This window comes from Alexandromys fortis, unplaced genomic scaffold (assembly GCF_014885135.2).
Source record: "Alexandromys fortis isolate MF-2015 unplaced genomic scaffold, M_Fortis_MF-2015_v1.1 scaffold_3, whole genome shotgun sequence".
Classification (NCBI taxonomy): domain Eukaryota; kingdom Metazoa; phylum Chordata; class Mammalia; order Rodentia; family Cricetidae; genus Alexandromys; species Alexandromys fortis.
In genome coordinates, this window is record NW_026067909.1 from 30,853,176 (window position 1) to 30,872,236 (window position 19,061).

Consider the following 19,061-nt stretch of genomic DNA (forward strand, 5'->3'; position numbering starts at 1 on the left):
CTTCAGCCTGTCTGGGTGCACCTACTCCCTGGGGTTTCTTCTGTTGCTCCCAAGAGCAGTGCGCCCCAGAGGACTGATCACCACACTTTCTTCTCAAGAGAGAATTTCAAGGATTTTCTTAAAAGGAAATCCCTTCGTGCTAATCAAGATAACAGATTCAAGAAACAGAGGTCCTATCCATTGTAAATAGTAAAGACAAGTGCAGTGATATCTCATTTGTATTTTTTTGGATTTTTCGAGACAGGGTTTCTCTGTAGCTTTTGGTTCCTGTCCTGGAACTAGGTCTTGTAGACCAGGCGGGCCTTGAACTCACAGAGATCCGCCTGCCTCTGCCTCCGGAGTGCTGGGATTAAAGGCGTGCGCCACCACTGCCCAGCTCTCATTTGTATTTTAATAAATAAAATACAAATTTTATTGCCTGAAGTTCATAGAGTAAAACAACTGCACTGATCAGCCTTACAGACCAGGTAGTGGTGGCACACACCTTTAATCCCAGCCCTAGAGAGGCATACAAGATGGGAGAAGACAGCTCTCACACAGAGTCTCATTCTGAGACTCCTGGAGGCAGGATCACCATTTCGGACTGAGGTCGAGGTAAGAGACAGTGGCTGACTTTTGCTTTTCTGACCTTCAAGTTGAAACCCAATATCTGTCTCTGGGCCTTTATTAACCATGCTACAAGCCAGCCCACTTTACTCTTTACATGAAACATAATCCCAGTGAAAAGTCTGTAATGAGTCAGTTTTCATTTTCTTAAAATGGCATGATGTATTCAAAGTGTTCTTAAACACCCTGTGCTGAGGAACCTAAGGAAGAGTTAATATACAGATGGGCATGGGGCGTACATCTCTCAGTCCCCAGACTGAGAGTTCAAGGACAGCCTGGTCTATCGTAGCAAGTTCCAGGACAGTCAGGGTTACATAGAGAGACCCTGTCTCAAACAAACAAACAAACAAACAAACAAAAATTGTTGCTACAGAATATAAAAACTGATTATGTAGAAGTGGGCTACATTCACGAATTATTTAAAGTTCCAGGTTACAGTCCATCACTGTAGGAACGACACAATGGCCAAAGCTTGAGGCCGGTCACATCTTGTCCACAGTCAAGAGAAGGGAACAACGAATGCATGCATGGTTTTGGCATCCTCAACGGAATGTTTAAATTTCTTCATTCTTATTCAGTTCAGGGAATGATGCTGCTTGCATGGAGCTGCGTCTTTCCACATCATGTAGACAATCCCTCACTGATACTCTCTTCCCAAGTACTTCTGGGTGTTTCTAGTTGACAATAAAGCTAATCACCCCCCAACAGCTGACCTTTGGGCTCTGTGCCAGCAGGAGATGGCAGCAGAGGTCAGATTATGAGGGTGAGGGGAATGCTCAAGCACAAAGCCCATTTGCAAAGGTCAGGGGGAACAGCTGCATTTTACCTCAGGTTTCTAGTGTTTATGATAAAAAATTATGAAGATTAGAATGATGGAAAGCATTTGTCAGATTGGCTGCAGAGACAACAGGACAGACTTCATCAATGTGGTGTGTGTATAGATGTATAGATAGATAGATGATAGATGGATAGATGGGTGGATGGGTGGATGGATGGATGGATGGATAGATGGATGGATGGATGATAGATGGATGCATAGATGGATGTGTGGATGGGTGGGTAGATGGGTGGATAAATGGGTGGGATTGTATGTATGAATGGATGGATAAATGGGTGGTAAGATGGATGGATGGGCAGATGGATGGATGGATGGATGGATGGATGGATGGATGGATGGATGGATGGATGAATGGATGGATGGGTAGATGGATGGGTAGATGGATGGATGAGTGGATGGATGGATGGATGGATGAATGGATGGTAAGTTGGATGGATGGATGGATGGATGAAAAGCAACTGAACAAATAAACACTTATGCTGACAATGTCACAATAAACCACAGAAGAGTCTGCGGTGGGTGGGGCACATCATTTTCAGAATCAATAAATTATGATTTCCAAACTGTCTAATTTTCAAGAATATGTCAAAAGGCACACAAATATATAAGGAAATCATGAACCAACCACAAGAGAGAAAAACCTTAACAAAAACCATCCCTGGAAAAGGCCAGACACGGAACTATTGGACATGTTTATGCAACCGAAGGGAACCGGGATGGTGACATATAAACAAACTTCCAAAGACTTCCTCAAATTCTTCTAAAAAAAAAAAAAAGACAGAATAGTCACTAACTCATGATGTGGAATCAGCCTGGTACCGAAGCCAGAAACCACAAGGAACTCCATACCACACACTAATCATGAGTGTAAGTACAGCACTCCTTGGCATGATGCTAAGATCACGGGCAGGACTCTTACTACTGCTGCCCAACACTGCCCTGGGAATTCTAGATCAAACAGCAAGGAGACAAAGTGAAAAGAAGAAAAGGCATCCAATTGGAAGGAGTAAAGTAGAACCATTTATATTCACACAGAACAGGGATCTAGGGAACTGATATCAAACCTACCAGAACTTAGTTGCTCCACGGAGTCTCTTTCTCCAAGAGGGAAAAATGTGGACTTGAAGAATACAATTCCATCTTTACAATCATTTGTTACACACTGAGTTCATGTCTTCCCCAAACACATATGCTATGTCCTACATCCCAGTGATGTTGTTGGGAGGGAGTCAGAGCCTCCATGGGTTATTACACCAAAAAGGTTCAATCCTCACCAATGATCCTGGTGTGAGTTACTCTTGGCTCTCCTTCCATTGTGCAAGGTCACAATTAAAGGGAAATGGAGGAGGAGTGAATCTGGGGACAGGAGAAGTGGGGGGATGGGAGAATTGGAGGAAGGGGAAACTTCAGTTGGGATATATTGTATGAGAGAAGAATTAAAAAAGAAAAGAAAAGAAAGAAAAGGCAAACACCACAGAAAACAATTGTGTGTTTAACAGATCTCCTGGGAACTGGCTTTAGACTTTTCTAGCCCCCAGTGTTGTAAGAAAAACTGTTGTGTAAACAGTCCAGTCTACAGTTATTTACTATATCTACCTGAACTAATACTGAATTCAAATAAATAAAATGCCTAAGAAGAAATTCACTCAATATATTAACATGTGTGATAGAAGTTATAAAATATTGCTAACCACAGGAGACATAATAAATGAGGAGATGCCGCACGTCCATGAAGGATAACCCTTTAGTGTCACTAACATGGCATTATTAAGTGATGCTCTCCAGAGAGTCAGCACAGCTTCTTGACCAATGCAGTGGCTCTTTCTCTAACTGGAAAAGTCCACCTGAAGTTCATTTATTATTGACAAAGATACTAGAGTGTTGTAGGGCAAGAGGTGCTTGTTCGTCCCAGCTGCCCAGAACCAAAATAAGCACACAGAAACTGCATTAATTAAAACACTGCTTGGCCCATTTGATCTAACTTTTTATTGGCTAACTCTTAAAATTAATTTAACCCATGTTTATTAATCTGCATATTGTCACATGGCAGTGGCTTACCAGGAAAGATTTGGCATGTCTTTCTTTGGCGGCTCCATGGTGTCTTTGTTTTTTACTCCGTCTTTTTTTCTTTAAGCATTTAGTTTTGTCTTCCCCACCTACCTAAGTTTATCCCTATCAACTAGGCCAAAGCAGTTTCTTTATTAACCAATGAAAGCAACACAAACAGAAGGAACTCCTAAACCACTTGAGTCTCTGCAACAGTCTTTAAAAGGACACGCCATGTCAAAGAGCTAACTCTAGAAACTTCAAAATTTAACAAGAAGCAACAGTAGGCAAAATACTGTCATGTTCTGTCACAAATGTAAGCCTATAACTCAACAGAATATTGAGTGCAGAAATAAAGCCACACTTCTAGTCTCAACTGGAGCTCTCCAAGGGTCCACACCTGTGCAGCCCTCTCAACAAGTGATGCTAGAGTAACTGAATATCTAAATATTATGGGTGATGTTGTGCCACTGTCCAGAACATAGGCAAGACTGACGAAAATGATCCAGTGACTTCAGAGTAGAAACAAGTGACCTGAATGTGAACATGTACGGTCATGAGGAGGAAGCAAGGGAGTCAACCGTACTGCAACAAACAGAGTTTGTTGACATATTCAGAAACAGAAATGTCCAAAGCATGAGAAACAAAAGAGAAACCAATAAAGATATTGGATTTTATCAATTTAATATTTCTGACCAATGTAATAACCCAATGGCTATAATTCCAGCACTCAGGGGCTATCTCCAACTTCATGACTACGCCTGTCTCAATAAAATAAAAGAATAAAAAACAGATAATCCTCAAAGTAAGGGAAAATATTTGCAAATCAAGCACTTTTAAAGGGTTTGTCCTCTACAATACAGTTTCATATCTCAACAGGATAAAAAGAAGAACAATTTCAATTAAAAAGTGTAGAGTATTAAAGGATTTTGAATGATTTAAAAAAAAAGATAACCAAAAATTCAGTAAGAATTTGGAGTGATGCCTAAGATCAGAACTCAAAAAGATGTAAGTCAGCACTAAAATGAGGCCTTTTATAGGAAAGCAACAACAACAAATAAATCACATTTTGGTTAGCCCCCTTCTACTCATTCATCCCCCATGTCTGTATTTAAACCATATCCTGTGGTTATCAGGAAAAACCTGTAGAACGTGTTAAAATATGACTTTACATCAACCCAAAAGTCAATGTCAACAGGTAACTCTCCCCTCTTCACCGCCTACCTGACACTTGCATTGATGCATTTGAAAAATGCTTTGACCTGTGGCTTTCCTCTGCTCTATAGCTATAGAAATGTCATAAAGCTTTCCACATGGGAGCATTTCTCAGGGCAACCTGAATCTGGGCTTCTGGTCCATCATCACTCAAACATGGAATAAGAATAAATGTGAATTTCTTTTGAGCAGCTTTGTATGAGCAGATCATATTCATAGCCGACAGTGAGCAAATTGGATGAAAATCATCCATCTCTCTGGGCCCTCCAGCATGAACGAGACTTCACCTAAGACCCCAGTGACACACTAAGCAATGAGATAAAAATATGTTATCTGTTTGGGAAAGACTCGCTTGCCCCTTGCAAGGGGCAGTGGCTTGTGGGATGCCCTTTCCTCTCACGTGGGTCTGCTGGACGCCTCACTAAGATGCCAGTGCATGCCACACTTGACATACCCTTCTTGTGTATTTGTTTCTGTTCTCGGATGGCCTGCCAAGACCAGCCAATGCAGGCAAAAGGCCACGAAGTTCTGGCAGTGGCCCAGGCGTGCATCCCTGTGTCTATAGCATAGAGGCACAGAAAATACAGTGTTTTATGTGGGTTTGGGTTTTTCCCCCTTTGACAAATGTGAGCAGCAATTCTTTCCCAAGCACTGTTTTAACGGCTTCAGTTCTGAGGCTGTTCTGGCTTGAGTTCTACCCTTAGGGAATCAGTTGCTGATTTCTGAGGCTGTTCTGGCTTGAGTTCTAATCTTAGGGAGTCAGTTGCTGATTTCTGAGCTCTGCAAACATGAAACAGAAAGCTATAAACAATGATAACTTTCAGTTGGTCTGGCATTTGGTTGGCATCTAACACCATTAAAATTATGTAGAAAAGTATTAATACCAAACAGCACCAAGACTCACCGCAAAGGTCAACCTGTACTCATCGGCCCTGGTTTGTTTCTCCATTCCTGGTCATCAAGTGTGGTCTCAAACTCCAACTGTGGCCCAGGACTCAGAAATCCCCACGCCCTGCCTCCCAGCCACCCACTAACATTCTTTACCTATTGATTTATGGGGTTTCCCTCTTTTTTCTTTTCTCCCCATTAGTAGTCAAACATCATCAAAATTAAAAGCATGTGTGTTTTCTTCAATACAGGCATTCTGATATCCTCAGAGGTCCAGTCATTGTATGTTCTTAGTATGTGTAAAATGAACAAATTGATCAGCAGATGAGTGGACAGCGTGGTACATGTAATGGGATTTTTCTTCAGCTGTAAGTTAAGTGAAAATTATCTCATTCACAGGAAAATGGATGGAACCAGAGGTCACTGCCTTAAGTAAAACACAGACCCAGAAAGGCAAAAGATGGCATGATTCTGGTGTGCATGTGTGGCATGTATATGCAGTCACGTGTGCATAGGTGTATGTGCATGTGTTCACATGCATGTGAGTATGCATGCGTGTCAAAAGTATGAGACTCCAAGTGAGGAAGAGGGCTATAGAAAGCGAGAGGAAGACAAGTAGAGACACAGGTGGCAAGAAAACTAAAGAGAGGAGGGAGATCAAGCAAGATAAGGGAGTAAGGCAGGAATGGGAGGTTGATGGCAAAGGACAATGACACCCATGGCACATGTGTGTCAAAGTCACCATGGAGGGAACTCATCTCTTCGTGCCCTAACGAAAGGTTAAATGAAGATAAGACATGCTGACCAGATGGATCATTCCTTTCTTGAAGGTTTTTGCTCACCGATTATTTTGCATTCTCAAAAGCTGTGACATATCAATGTTCCCCAAATATTTTACTTTTCAGGCTGCTGCCGCATGCAAGAGTGGCCTGGTCAAATGACTCTGTGAGAAATGGGACTAAAAGATTTTGCTGGAGCAGAGATGTGATAAAGAGCCTTGTGAGTCTGCAAAATACTGGAAGGAGCAGCAAGCTGCTTCCAAGGGGTTTATTGACAGAGCCCTTGTGTCAAGACCTTCCTCTGGGTCAAAATCGTGGGTGGAGCCATTTGGGAAATGGGGTGAAAAGTGGATTCTTGTGTCTGACCACTATTAGAGAAAATACTGTTTTTTTTTTTTCTAAAATTAAAACTAGCAAAACTTCAAGGAAGCAAAAATCAAATTGAAAGCATGCCCCTCTTAAGAGTAAATAATCCATCATCAAGTACTTGGTGGACATGGAAAATGGATAAAACTACAGCTTTTAGGACATGGTAGCCTTGTCTCCATCTCCTAAGGAAATTCCCAGCCAAGGATCACAGACGGACACATGAAGACAGTCATGTGTCTCTGCACAAGACAACACTGCCCCGGGCAATAAAAGCAAAACTCAGTTTTCTCTACTTATCTAAAGTTTAATAGTTGGTCTCTGAGGCTGACGTTCACTGTGCTATTACACTAGTCTGTGTGTTCATTCCCTAATCATCTTGAAAAGGCTCATGTTACAGGAAGCCTGGAGGGTGGCTGGTGGCAGCTGCAGTTGGAACAACACTACGTTAGACTTGAACCTTACACGCGTAAGCTACACTGGACTGAATCCTAAGCAGACACAGAGCAGGCCGGTCATTACCTTTTCGTATGGTCGGCGTGGCACTGTCTGCAATCAGTTGCAGACAGTCTTGAGTGACTGAAAAGCAAAAACACAAGGTTTTAGTCATTGGCAGAAACAGCAAGGCCACAAAGGAGATGGGGATGCTCAGTCTGCCTCCCCAGAAGCACTAAGTTTCTCTCAGCTTACGGAATGGCACCCTTAAGAGTCTTGGTGAAATCTGCCCACTTGCTGGAATCTAAACACCCAGAGTTATTGACACCCGAGGTGATCCTTCCGTGTTTTAGGAATGCAGTGAACAGCCATCTGTACCCTCCCATCTGAGCTCCTTTGGAATATTTCTAAGGCAGATTTATTCATTTTGGTGTTTTCTTTTTATTATATTTTAATATTTAAAACAACTTCTACATTTAAATATATTTTGATCATCTTCTCCTCTCCCAATTCTTTCCAAATCTTCTTCCCCTTCCTACCCACCAAACTTTTATTTCTTTCTCAAAAAAACAAAAGAACACATACATAAACAATACAAGAAGATCCCTCAAAAATGAAGAAAACAAACTAAAACAACACCCAAACAAAGAACAACAACTACAAAACAAGCAAAAAACACACCAACTTTAACCAAATAAAGGAACACACACACACACACACACACACACACACACACACACACAAAACCTGTGGAGACCATTCTATGTTGGCAACCACTCCCGAACATGAGGTCTGCCCCAGTGGTTGATAAACCCCGTGTCACTTGGTTGAAGAAAACAGATCTTCCCTCACGCAGCAGGGATAAGTGACAGTTCATTGTTGTTTTTTGCCTTTGTGGCTATGCATTCATTCATTCACTCATTCATTAATTCATTTTTAAACCAACAAAAGGAAAAGAGGCCAAGAGAAGGCACAAGAATCACAGACCCCGTTGCTCACACACTCAGGAATCCCTAAAACACCAACCTGGCTGCTGTGACGCTGAGGACCCGGTGCAGACCTGTTCGGGTTCTTTGCTTTTCGTACATTTTGTATACTTGAAAAGTTAGATTTATGAGGATTTCTAAGATAATTCTCATTAAAGATTCTAACATTAAATGGAGAACTGCTCCCAGAAATATGACTTTTGCCATGACTGAAAGAGAAATAACTGTCAGAGTTTACTGAGTGATTGAAGTAGTAAATGCCATCTCAAGCCTTGCTGTACTGGGAGGCTAGTATTAGAGATGTGGGCAGCTGGTTCAGAGCCTCAGGGATGCCGAGGATGGGACCAGAGTTTAGAGTCTGTCTAATTCTATAGCCAAAGTCAAGTTTTTTGGCAGAATATTTTGGATAGAAGGGAAAAAACACCTTAAAAATACAAAATAAGAGTTTTGTAAGGCTGCACACCCAGTCAGTGAGATCCCCTGGAATCATCAGGTCCAGCCACACATGTCCAAGGAGCAAATAACACCACTAAATAACGAAATGGCCCAAAACAGAAGCAGGGCCTTTCTCTTGATGTGTAAGGAGAACAGTGAGAAACTGTAAAGTCCTGTGCCAGTGCAAGTCCTAAAGCTGAGCATGCATTAAAAAAATAAAAAGTATTGGGAGACAGAAGCTGCGTGGTTTCTATGCATTCTATGTCAGTCCAGGCTGCATAGTGAGACCTCTTCTCTCAAATAAAGCTAATAATAAAACTTCTTATTCAAACATACTCATTGTACATTGACTTTCATAAAGTAATGTTTTCTTCAGTGTATGATGTACTCTGACAATATTCAGACCTCGTCACCCTCTCCTATCCCCTCCTGTGAGCCCATCTCCTCTTCCCAATTAGCCCCCATTCTGCTTATGCACAAATGCTGGCGTGTGTGTGTGTGTGTGTGTGTGTGTGTGTGTGCAAGCGTGCGCATTAACACTGTATGTTCCACACACAAAAGAAAATATGGCATTCATCTTTGCGGGGGTCTGGCTTGGTTTTCTCAGCACGATGATCTTTATTTCTGCCTCTTGCATATGACACTATTCTTCTTTTCGAGGCTGAATAAAACTCCCCTGTATATATCTGAGCATAAGGAACGTGTAGTTTAGAATTCTGCTGTAGAGGTCTTTAGTCTGATGGAAACAGTACTCGATGCCCCCGTCTTCTTGATGAACGTGCTGGTTGTGTTAGGAACTGGTCATGGTAGGGAACGCTTGCTTCCTCTCAGTGTTGAATCAAAAATGTTCTTACATTTGAAACTCGATCAAAGTAATAATGAACTAATCTTGGGCTGTCAAACACAAATTGTTAAAGGGCAATCATATAGGAAAGTATATTAAGAAATCTTCCTTTGGTATTTAAAAGTGGAAATACAACATTAAAATACAATTTCCTTATAACCATAAAGCATGTGTGTGTGTGTGTGTGTGTGTGTGTGTGTGTGTGTGTGTGTGTGTTTCAACACAGGGTTTCTCTGTGTAGCACCGGCTGTCCTGAAACTCGCTCTGTAGACCAGGCTGGCCTTGAACTCAGAGATCCTCCTGCCTCTGCTTCCTGAGTGCGGATTAAAGGTCAGCACTTCCCAGCTCTAACCTCTATTTCTGTTCTTGGACCACTCTGATTGCCCCAGGGATAGCAAAGCCACTGGAAGGCACGGGGCTTAGGGAGTAGCCTCCACACACTAGAATTGCTGCAGAGAATTGTTTTTCTCAGTCTTTTTCCTCTCCTGGAGATGAAGGGAACCAGGCCTGTGCTGGAGGGGGTGGGTGGAGAGGGTTCGCTCCAGTGCACAGCTGAAAACGTGGAGCCACCGGCAACAGACTGAGTAGCTATGAATAAGGGCAGCTGGGAAGAAAGGAAGAACGGTGTCTACAGCCCTGGAGCCCGAACTACAGAGAATTCAGGCAAGTTGCACAAAACATTTGAATTTGTTGTTAGTTTGCCCACAGGTTATTCTTAGGTGATTGCTGTTCATAAGGGGATACCGCGGGTTACAGGGGCCTCGCTTGTGCCAAGGGAGCGCACATGGCTCTCATCCTTGCCTCACACTGGAAAGGGGGATGTTAAACAAAAGCAAAGGCAAATTGCCTAATTTCTAAGCTTTCCGTTGTTGTGGTAGTGCTGAGTGTGTATGTGTGTGTGAGTGTGTGTGTGTGTGCGTGTGCAAGACACCTGAACGAAGCAATGCTGATGAAATTTTTACATTTCTACCCTGCGTAGAGCATCCACAGAGCAACACTGTCAGCAGCGTGAGCACTGTTGATCTTAGCAGAATCCACTCAGACAACCCGGAACATGCTAGAAAGCCACTGGTAGAGCATGACCTAATTACTGAAGCTAAGGAAGGCCGGATGCGTCAACTTCCTACTACAAACCCTCTTCCCTGGCTGTCTCTAGTATTTGTGAAACCTACCACCGCCCTGGGAGGAAAAGATCATCATTTAATTCTAGCCAAACCTAGATACAACTCAGCTATAGCCTACACATTGAAAAAAAAAGTTTATTGGGTAGCATGAGAAATCTAACCCTTTTAGGAAAAATTTTATTTCAAGAACTGCTCCTTGGAGAAGAAAATCGGCTCCCAAGCTGGCAATTCAGTAACAGCTCCTCAGCTGCATCCACCCAAACGCGTGGATTCGCCAACGGTGCTTTGTCTAGAGAAAGTCTTCGGGCCCTTTAAATACATTTGTTTTCTTGTAAGAAATTTGAAATCTATCATTACATTTTTCCAATTCTTTTATGAGAGCCATCCAATACAGCTCTCACTTTATAATATCTATAGCTGGACAGCAAAAGATTTGCTGCACAGTGAACCAAACTCAGGTGACGGTAGTGATTCCCAGCAGTGAGATACCGAGCCACAGCATTTTAAAGACACAAGTCTAGTGAAGGAAACAGATTCTGGTGCCAACTGAAAGTCATCCACAGTGCTGTACCATGTTCTTCATGGTCTCAGCACTTCGTGGAGTCAACAAATACCTTCTCCTCCCGTACAACCGAAATTACATAAGAAGTTTAAACTGGTTTCCTTCTCAGCTAACCTGGTGCTACTCAGTAAAGTCTCTCTGAGCCACAAGAAGATATTTCTCATGGTCTACTTCTGGAAATTATGTCATAACTATGTACAAAACCAGGATAACTGGCACTCAGATTACAATTTAGATCTCAAGAGTACTTACTCATAATCTTTCTAAAAGACAAAGCGCATTAGTGAAGAAACTAGTTTACAAACAAAATTCCCGAAGGATGAACACAACTGCCCCCACTTAGTATCGGTGCAAGGAGAGCTGACACTCTTCAAGTCAGGGCTCTGAAACAGGCCTCATAGAGAAAGCCCGTCTCTATGGATAAAACCTCCCATTGGCAATATAACATCTACATGCTTTTTTCTTTATTTTAGAGAATTTGAAACTCATGATTTGAAAAATGAAGGAAGTCACTCATGCCTGCTGCTGTTTTCTGTGTCGGAATCAAACCCCTTGGAGCTGAGTCTGCTTGGCTGTCAGTTACTTCAACAACGCTAAGTCTAATATGAGCAAAGTAAGTAATGTCATTGTGGATGGTTATGGCTGGTTCACGTGAAAAATGTCACACATAGAGCTTTTGTCCTGCAACATAAATTTTCCAGTGTGTCCTGACAATACTTTGGCAATCATAGGAAGCACAGAGGAAAGCCAGACTTGAAGGGGACAAAAAAAAAAAAAAACCCACGGTGACAGATGAACACCCACATAACTCGGCACTTCTTCCTGCCTATAAACACGAACAACTCAGGACATTTTTCTGCATCCTATTTCACTTAGTTCCCTTAAGTTAGAATGTTGAGTACATTTTTCCAAGCCTATATAGTCCTCAATTCCCACTGAACTATTCTTGGCCATGGTTGGGATAATTGCAGAAGCTTTTCTATTCCTGCTTATGAAGTAATCAAAGTCTACATTTGAAAATAATTACTGATTCCTCAAATAACTGACTGGTCTTGTTGTTTTTGTTATTGCCAAGGAGACAGACATCACGTGGTAGAATCAGTTGTGGAGATCACACAGCTTCTATAACTGAAAAGCTGAACGTACAACCAGTAGGTAAGGAATTCAGACACTCCTTCTATCACTGACCTGACAGACATCTTGTAGTGTTATCAAAACCAAATCATTTTGAAACTTGCAGGTGGTTTGTAGTCAATGTAAGGAGCTCACTTATTTGATTGCTAACTTATTATTTTAGACTTTGTGCTAACTCTGTTCAGTTCCTCCAGCCGATTCTGGGCTTTACTCGACTCTTCTAAAATGTGTTATCTCTCCTGGGAATAGTCACAAAGAAATCTAGTGCAGCAGACTGCACAGAAGTGCACATATTTGTGTTTATTACGCAGCTTAGCTGTAGAATTCAGCCTGCCTATTCATCCAAAAACGAACATTAAAGATGTGGTAATGTATATACAATGAAGTTTTCTTCAGGCATAAAGCAAATCGTGTCACTTTCAGGAAAATGAATGAAGTATGACAGAATCAGGACGACAGGTGTGCCTGCTTGCTCATAGATTTGGAATCTACATTTTTACATATGGCATGGTGTGTACAACACACATGTATGGCATATAACACACAGTCTCACAAACACACACAACACACATAACACACATATATGACATATAACACACAGTCTCACAAACACACATAACACACATATATGACATATAACACACAGTCTCACAAACACACATAACACAAACGGAAATGGGGGGTCACTTGGAGAGAGGAAGGAACCCACACAGTGTTACATGGCAAAATGTTTTCTGGGGCGACACAACACACATGTCTGCTTGTGGTGCCTGCTTTCTTCATTCTCCCCAGTTCAGAACGCCCCCCACCCCCACCAGCGATGGTGCCACTCAGAGTAGTCTGGATCTCCTACATAAATGAACAGACGAGACCCTCACCCAGGACAGTCCCACACAGAGACCGTCCCACAGGCCAGCCTGCCTTGGCCCGTTCCTCAAAGTCTCTCTTCTCACGTGACTCCAGGTCACGTCAATCTGACCGTCACAACTAACCTCCATGACAGCCATCTAGAGTTATTAATACAAACACATACCATTTGAAATTATGAAAACAACTGTTGAAATTTGAAAGCAATTATTCACACCTGAAAATTACAAAAGCTAAAACCCTGAGGAGGTATTGATTGTTCAAGGGAGGTAGGGAGCCTCCCTCCAGCTTCCTGCATGAATCTGATACTCAGTTCTCTTATCTAGTTTTCAACATTCTGACCATTCCCAGTATTATAACAGCAGATTACATGTATGAGTCATTCATTTTCTCTGTATATTTCACCACCATGAATGACTCTGGAGAACACACGCAATGCTGCATTTGGCTGTGCTGACTGCCCTGGCTTCTTGGCTCTTATTTCCCAAAACTTTGGGTTCAATCAGAACAGGGTTCAGAGATTTGGTTATCAGATCTGTAATCTTAATTTTAAAGAGAGTTTTGGAAATTGAACAGATTCCAGCTCTTGCAACACCCTCTCACAGGGTGGGGGGAGGTAAGGGGAGTCTTAGCCATGAAGCAGAGAGGAGGAAAAAAAATTAAGAGAAGAATGGGTCAAAGATCACCTAGCAGCAGCCAGCTCTTCTAGGAAGGAGCCTGCCCTTGCCCAGTAGGAGGCTCAAGTTCACCTAACTGGTGGAGGTTCTACACTGCATTCCTTCACAGACATGGTGCAGCCTGCAGTTCACAGCTACACCAGAAAGGATCAGCCAACACTGGACATTTCCAATGTAGCAGATATTACAACTTTCCTTCACTGGATGGGATTATGGAGATCAAGAAAGGCCACTCAAAAAGAGTTTCGGCATGTTTTATTTTTAATATAAACCCTTTATCCAAGGAAACTGTCACGTTACAATATTGGGTGTTACATTTGTGTTGTCCTCAAATTTCTAAATTTTAGGGTTGTTAAATGCAGGGTAGCGTGCTGCATGGACCCTGAACTACCACGTCACTTCTGGTGAATTCCCTGAGGAGTACTAGCCTGGGTTACTTCTTGGGGTCTGGTGCCACATAGTGGAGCTGCTTAGAGGTATCCCCAAGGCTCTGAATAAACCTATATAATTCAGAACCAATTTGAAACTGAGAAATCCGTATAAAAATGATTAGAAAACAAAACAAAGCAGATTGGCCCAAGTTGTCCAGTAATTATTTGGAGACGCGGTTGTGAATGCTGAGCCGCTGCGGTGTTTGCACTCATGATCCTTAGAGCCTTGAGGTGCGTGCACCCTGGCTTAAGTCTCTGCGATGTTCGTGTTTCCACCACTACTTTGCCTCTGCCACTGAAGCAGCTTTGATAAGTGTTACCCACACAATAATCAACGCAGTAACTTGGAAAGAATTTTGTCTTTCTAGAATCTAAAACAGATGATCTCCCCACAGGGAATTAAACCTGGGGTGCTGTGCTATACCAAGGAACAGCCACCCCCTCAGGTTCACTATGCTGCTGAGTGCCCGGACAGAACTCACTGGGCAGCCCAAGCCAGCCTGGAATTTCTGATCCTCCTCCCTTGGCTCCAGAGTAGCTAGGAGGTCAGCCCCATGGCACAAGCTCTGCTCACCAAGTGTTTTGTTTGGCAGCAAGCTGTTTGAAAGAATTCACCTTCCTTAGGCGCTAAAGATGATTTTGTTTGGATTGTGGAATGGATAGAAATCACAGACCGTGAGGGCTCAAAGCCCAGACCACTGTGGAACAAGAGTAAGGAAACGGATTATGTAACGTTTTCCAATCATATTGCCTTAGATTTTTTTTTCTAAAATTCAGAGTCTTTCCAAACACATTTAAGGGATTAAAAGCGAACTGTCATCTATGATAAAGTATTTGGCAATTTTTTAATCCTGGATTTCCCCTCATTTCTGGTTGTTATACTTTAATAAAAAATGACCTTATAAAATACATTAAGATTAATAAAATGTAAATTGAGATTCAACATAACTGATTAAAAACAAAATTCATCCCAAGACACTAAATTTTAAGTTTAAGTCAATGTAATATTTACCCCCGGAGGACTCGGAGGGTTGGCAATCCAACTGAAGGTCAGGGCTGCCCTTCCCTTCCCTGTTGGGAGATCAGGCTGCAGATATCAGAGGCTCAGAAACAGGCACAGCAGTTCACATGTAAGAACCTTGATGGACACTTTGAAAGCAAAAGGAGCTCCCCAAGGTTAATAAGCCCTACAGAAAACAAATCAGAACAAGAATGTGTAACAAAAATTTATAAAAATGCATAGAATTTTCTCAATTAAAAAAAAAGACAGGAACTCTACTAAATACCAGTTGAAAATCCTTGTGTTTCAGATAGCCTTCATGCATGTGTGGGCAACCATCTGGTAACTGATAACAAAACAAAGTTTCCCTCTTCAAAAGGATAATACAAAACAAAGTTCATACTCTTGTTGTCAGGGAACACTGGCATTTCCCTCCTGAGACTCATATATGCAACCTTGGATTTATGAATGTAAGAAAAATACATATGAACAAAATATGATAGATTTATGTACATGTGTGTTGATAAAATACATTGACAATATTTTATTCTCTCAATTGTACAAATTTTAATTAATTCCCCCCAATTGTATCAATCTGAAATATTTGGATGCATAAAATCACACATCTGTAAAATGTGCAAACGGGGATTTAAAAAAATACAGCATTACAGAACCCTAGTCTCTCTCTCTCTCTCTCTCTCTCTCTCTCTCTCTCTCTCTCTCTCTCTCTCTTCTTTTTATCCCTTGTTTCTCTGGAACTCTCTAAATAGATCAGGCTGGTCTTAAACTCAAAAATATCTGCCTGCCTTTACTCCCAAGTGTTGGGATTGAAAACATGTATCACAATTCTCTGCTATTCTTTTATCCTTAAAGCTCTTGAGATGAGTCTATGTCCTCTTTAGAATAGTGAAGTTGTGGTTTGTTTTCAAAACCAGTCTTTAGAAGCCAGAAAGGATGGCAGAGAGACCACTGTGGCCTCCTGACCTGAGTACACACTGATGTCCATTAAAATGAGGATGGTTACAAACGTTTGCTTGTGACAACAGTCTGGAGGGGAGATGAAGAAAGGAGGAAGTAATGGCAACATGAGAGGAATTTACACAGCAGAAGTCAAAGGATTGATGAGTTAACTGCAAAGGACCTGGAATCCTGACAAAAACCACTGGCTACTGACAGAGCCTGGGCAAATGTACTTTAACCTGATAAACCGGAGGAAAGGAAAATCTTGTTGATATATATGCAACATTTCTGTACAGATTTGAAGGAAACACAAGATTCCATAAAATTTTTACATCAGTGCCAAAATTGTAAAAAAAAATAGGATAACCAATTGATAAAAATTAGCAAATATAAAATTGAAAATAAAGAAGATAAAACAAAAACATGGAAAATATTTGTAATTAGTAAACAGGGTCTGTATCCAAATAAATGTGAGAAGCTATTTAAGCCATGAAAATGTCAAGATGAAGGTGTAAAGATGACGATGCGTCCAAAGACTTCAGAGTACCCTGAACGATGAATGGATGATTCTATCAGCTGTATAATTCAACAGAAACAAGAGATACACAAAAATTATGCATCAAGTATCATAGTAATAATTAAAATTGGTGAGATAATCTAAAGTAAACAAAATACATCAGAGTGTACGTCCTGCTTCTGCTTCACCGTAGTACAAATATTGCTGATGAGATGTGAGATTATTGCATACATAATATGCAATATCATGTATGACATATGAGACGTGATGTATGGGACCCTATCACATGCTCTGTAATTACCTGCTCTTATCCCATGCCTTGTGGTCTATGTACTGAACTTACATGTACCGTGGCATATGTTACTATTATACACACTGCAGTATATATGTTGTGATTATTTCAGCAAAAAATGAGGTAGCTCGCGCTACATACAGTAAAATTCAAATTTGTGGAAGATTTTTGAATGTGATGTAATATTCACATACTCTTTGGCTGGCATGTTACTTAGTTCAATAATTTTTGTTGTTTATATGACTTTAGTAATGTTTAACTCCGGCTATCGGGTAAAATGTTTTCATCTGAATAAAAGGTGATAACAGCAAGGGTGCGTTTAACTGTGCTGTTAACAAACACGGATTGCTGCTGTTTCCCTCCTGAAGCAATGAGAATAGGTCTTGGTTAGTAAACTCCCAACTCGAAATGCTAGGGAATGGCCGGAGAACCACTGAAGTCGCTAGGGCGTGATTGCACAGAAAGTATACTGCCTACGGAAGGTGTGCGTTAGAGTCTGCCGCCTCCGTGCTGTGCACACCTTGGGAAAGGCTTCTTGCCTGGGATGCAGGTGCACACGTCACTCTGCAGGGACAGGGAGAGCTCTTCCGCAGCTGCTGAGCACACCATCTCTCCGTGCACCCTCATCCCCCGTCATCCCCCGTCATCCCCCGTCATCCTGCTGTCCTCACACCCTGCTCATTGGAGGACCAGGCAGGCACTCCATGCAGCGGCTGCAGGTGTGCACAGCCCCAGCTCCTAATTGCTACACACCAGCTGTACCTGTTTCCTCCGGACTCTCAAAAGAGCGTCTGTTCCTGTGGCCGAAGCTGGAGTTGTGGGCTCGCGCAGCTGCCGGTGCCAGGAGCTAAGAAGAGAGACACCCACCAGGTTATTGGAAGTGCGGGGGAGAAGCAGCAGCGCGCCTGGGGCTCCCTGCCCAGCAGCGGAGGGATGAACTCACTTTGGCTCCTGCGGGGGCCCCGGGAGCCCCTGGGGCGGCCGGTGCTGCTGCAGCCCGGTAGCGCTGCAGTTCCGCGCGCAGGCTCATCAGGTCGGCTTGCAGGGCAGCAAACCGGTACAAGGACATCACCGTGAGGCTGCTGGACAACAGGGCCAGCAGGAGAGTTGCAGTCAGCAGCCTTCCATCCCTGCAGATCCCAACCCAGGCACACTCCTTCTGCGGAGTGATGGAAACACCCCCTACTTTCATTTCTTCTCCTTTCTCAGGGCAAAAGGAAGGGAGCGGTGGCTGGGTCTCTGCAGACTCATCCATTCCACGAGGAGCACGCTGAAGGTCTGTGCCTTTGGAGTAAGTGACCACAGGGGTGGGTCATTTCCTGTCATCTGTGTCTGTGGAGGATCCCCTAGGAGCTCTCTCCTGACTTTCTCTGTTCTCCATCTTTTGCTATCCTGAAGTAGGTTCTCTGGCTCTGTCCTTCCATGGATTGCTCAATCGGCCTTCCTGATTTCACTTTCAGTTTTTGTAAGATTTTTCATGCCACCTCCTGCTGCGGGTGATGTGGGGCCTCTGACATGGCTGGGTGGAGGGAGCTTGGGGTTCAGACTGCCTCACTCCAGACAGAACTTTTAACACGAGGCTATTGAAGGTGCTTTCCCTTCTGCATATTCTTGAGAACTCTGTCTGCTTGGGCCGCGTGGTTCTAGGGAAGGGGGAAAGAACACCAAAGGCCCACTGGTGTAATAAAAGATAATTAATGTGCAAGTCAGATAAGCTCGGTGCTTGAGCAGGGAACTGCACTTGGCTGAAAAACAACGAAGGCAGCTCCCCAGTGGGAGAGGAAATGAAGTGCGGTAGAGCACACTGAACTCTGCTCCAACTTCACTGCTCTCACTTTGACAGTGCAATAAAGAGCCTGCGAGTGATCTATTTAAGGCCACACTGGGGGCTCTTTAAATACGGGGTGGATTACAGGGAAGCATGACTCCCCCTGTGCCTTCTGAGGCTCAGTGTTTGACAACCACTAGCCTCAGTTTCCCCCATAAACAGAGCCTAGGAGCTGATGCGCAATCCCCACACTGGTGGTACTAGTTCCGCAAGTGTGGACACAGAAGTCCT

At 42.7% G+C, this 19,061-nt stretch overlaps 1 protein-coding gene across 2 annotated transcripts in view; it reads right to left on the bottom strand.

Moving 5' to 3' along the window:
- The window catches only part of Tnfsf13b (TNF superfamily member 13b), a 26,284-nt gene extending 7,585 nt beyond the window's left edge, over window positions 1-18,699 (bottom strand). Inside the window, exons 1-3 of one of the 2 annotated variants that reach the window (XM_050136870.1) lie at window positions 17,946-18,695; window positions 17,765-17,849; window positions 7,261-7,317 (exon numbers count right to left, since the gene is read on the bottom strand). In XM_050136870.1, the coding sequence (XP_049992827.1) occupies window positions 7,261-7,317; window positions 17,765-17,849; window positions 17,946-18,257 (454 nt within the window). In that variant the 5' untranslated portion in view covers window positions 18,258-18,695. Of the gene's footprint in view, window positions 1-7,260; window positions 7,318-17,764; window positions 17,850-17,945 lie in introns of both variants that reach the window. The other variant, XM_050136871.1, reaches the window with a different exon arrangement.
- Between the last annotated feature and the right edge of the window lie 362 nt (window positions 18,700-19,061).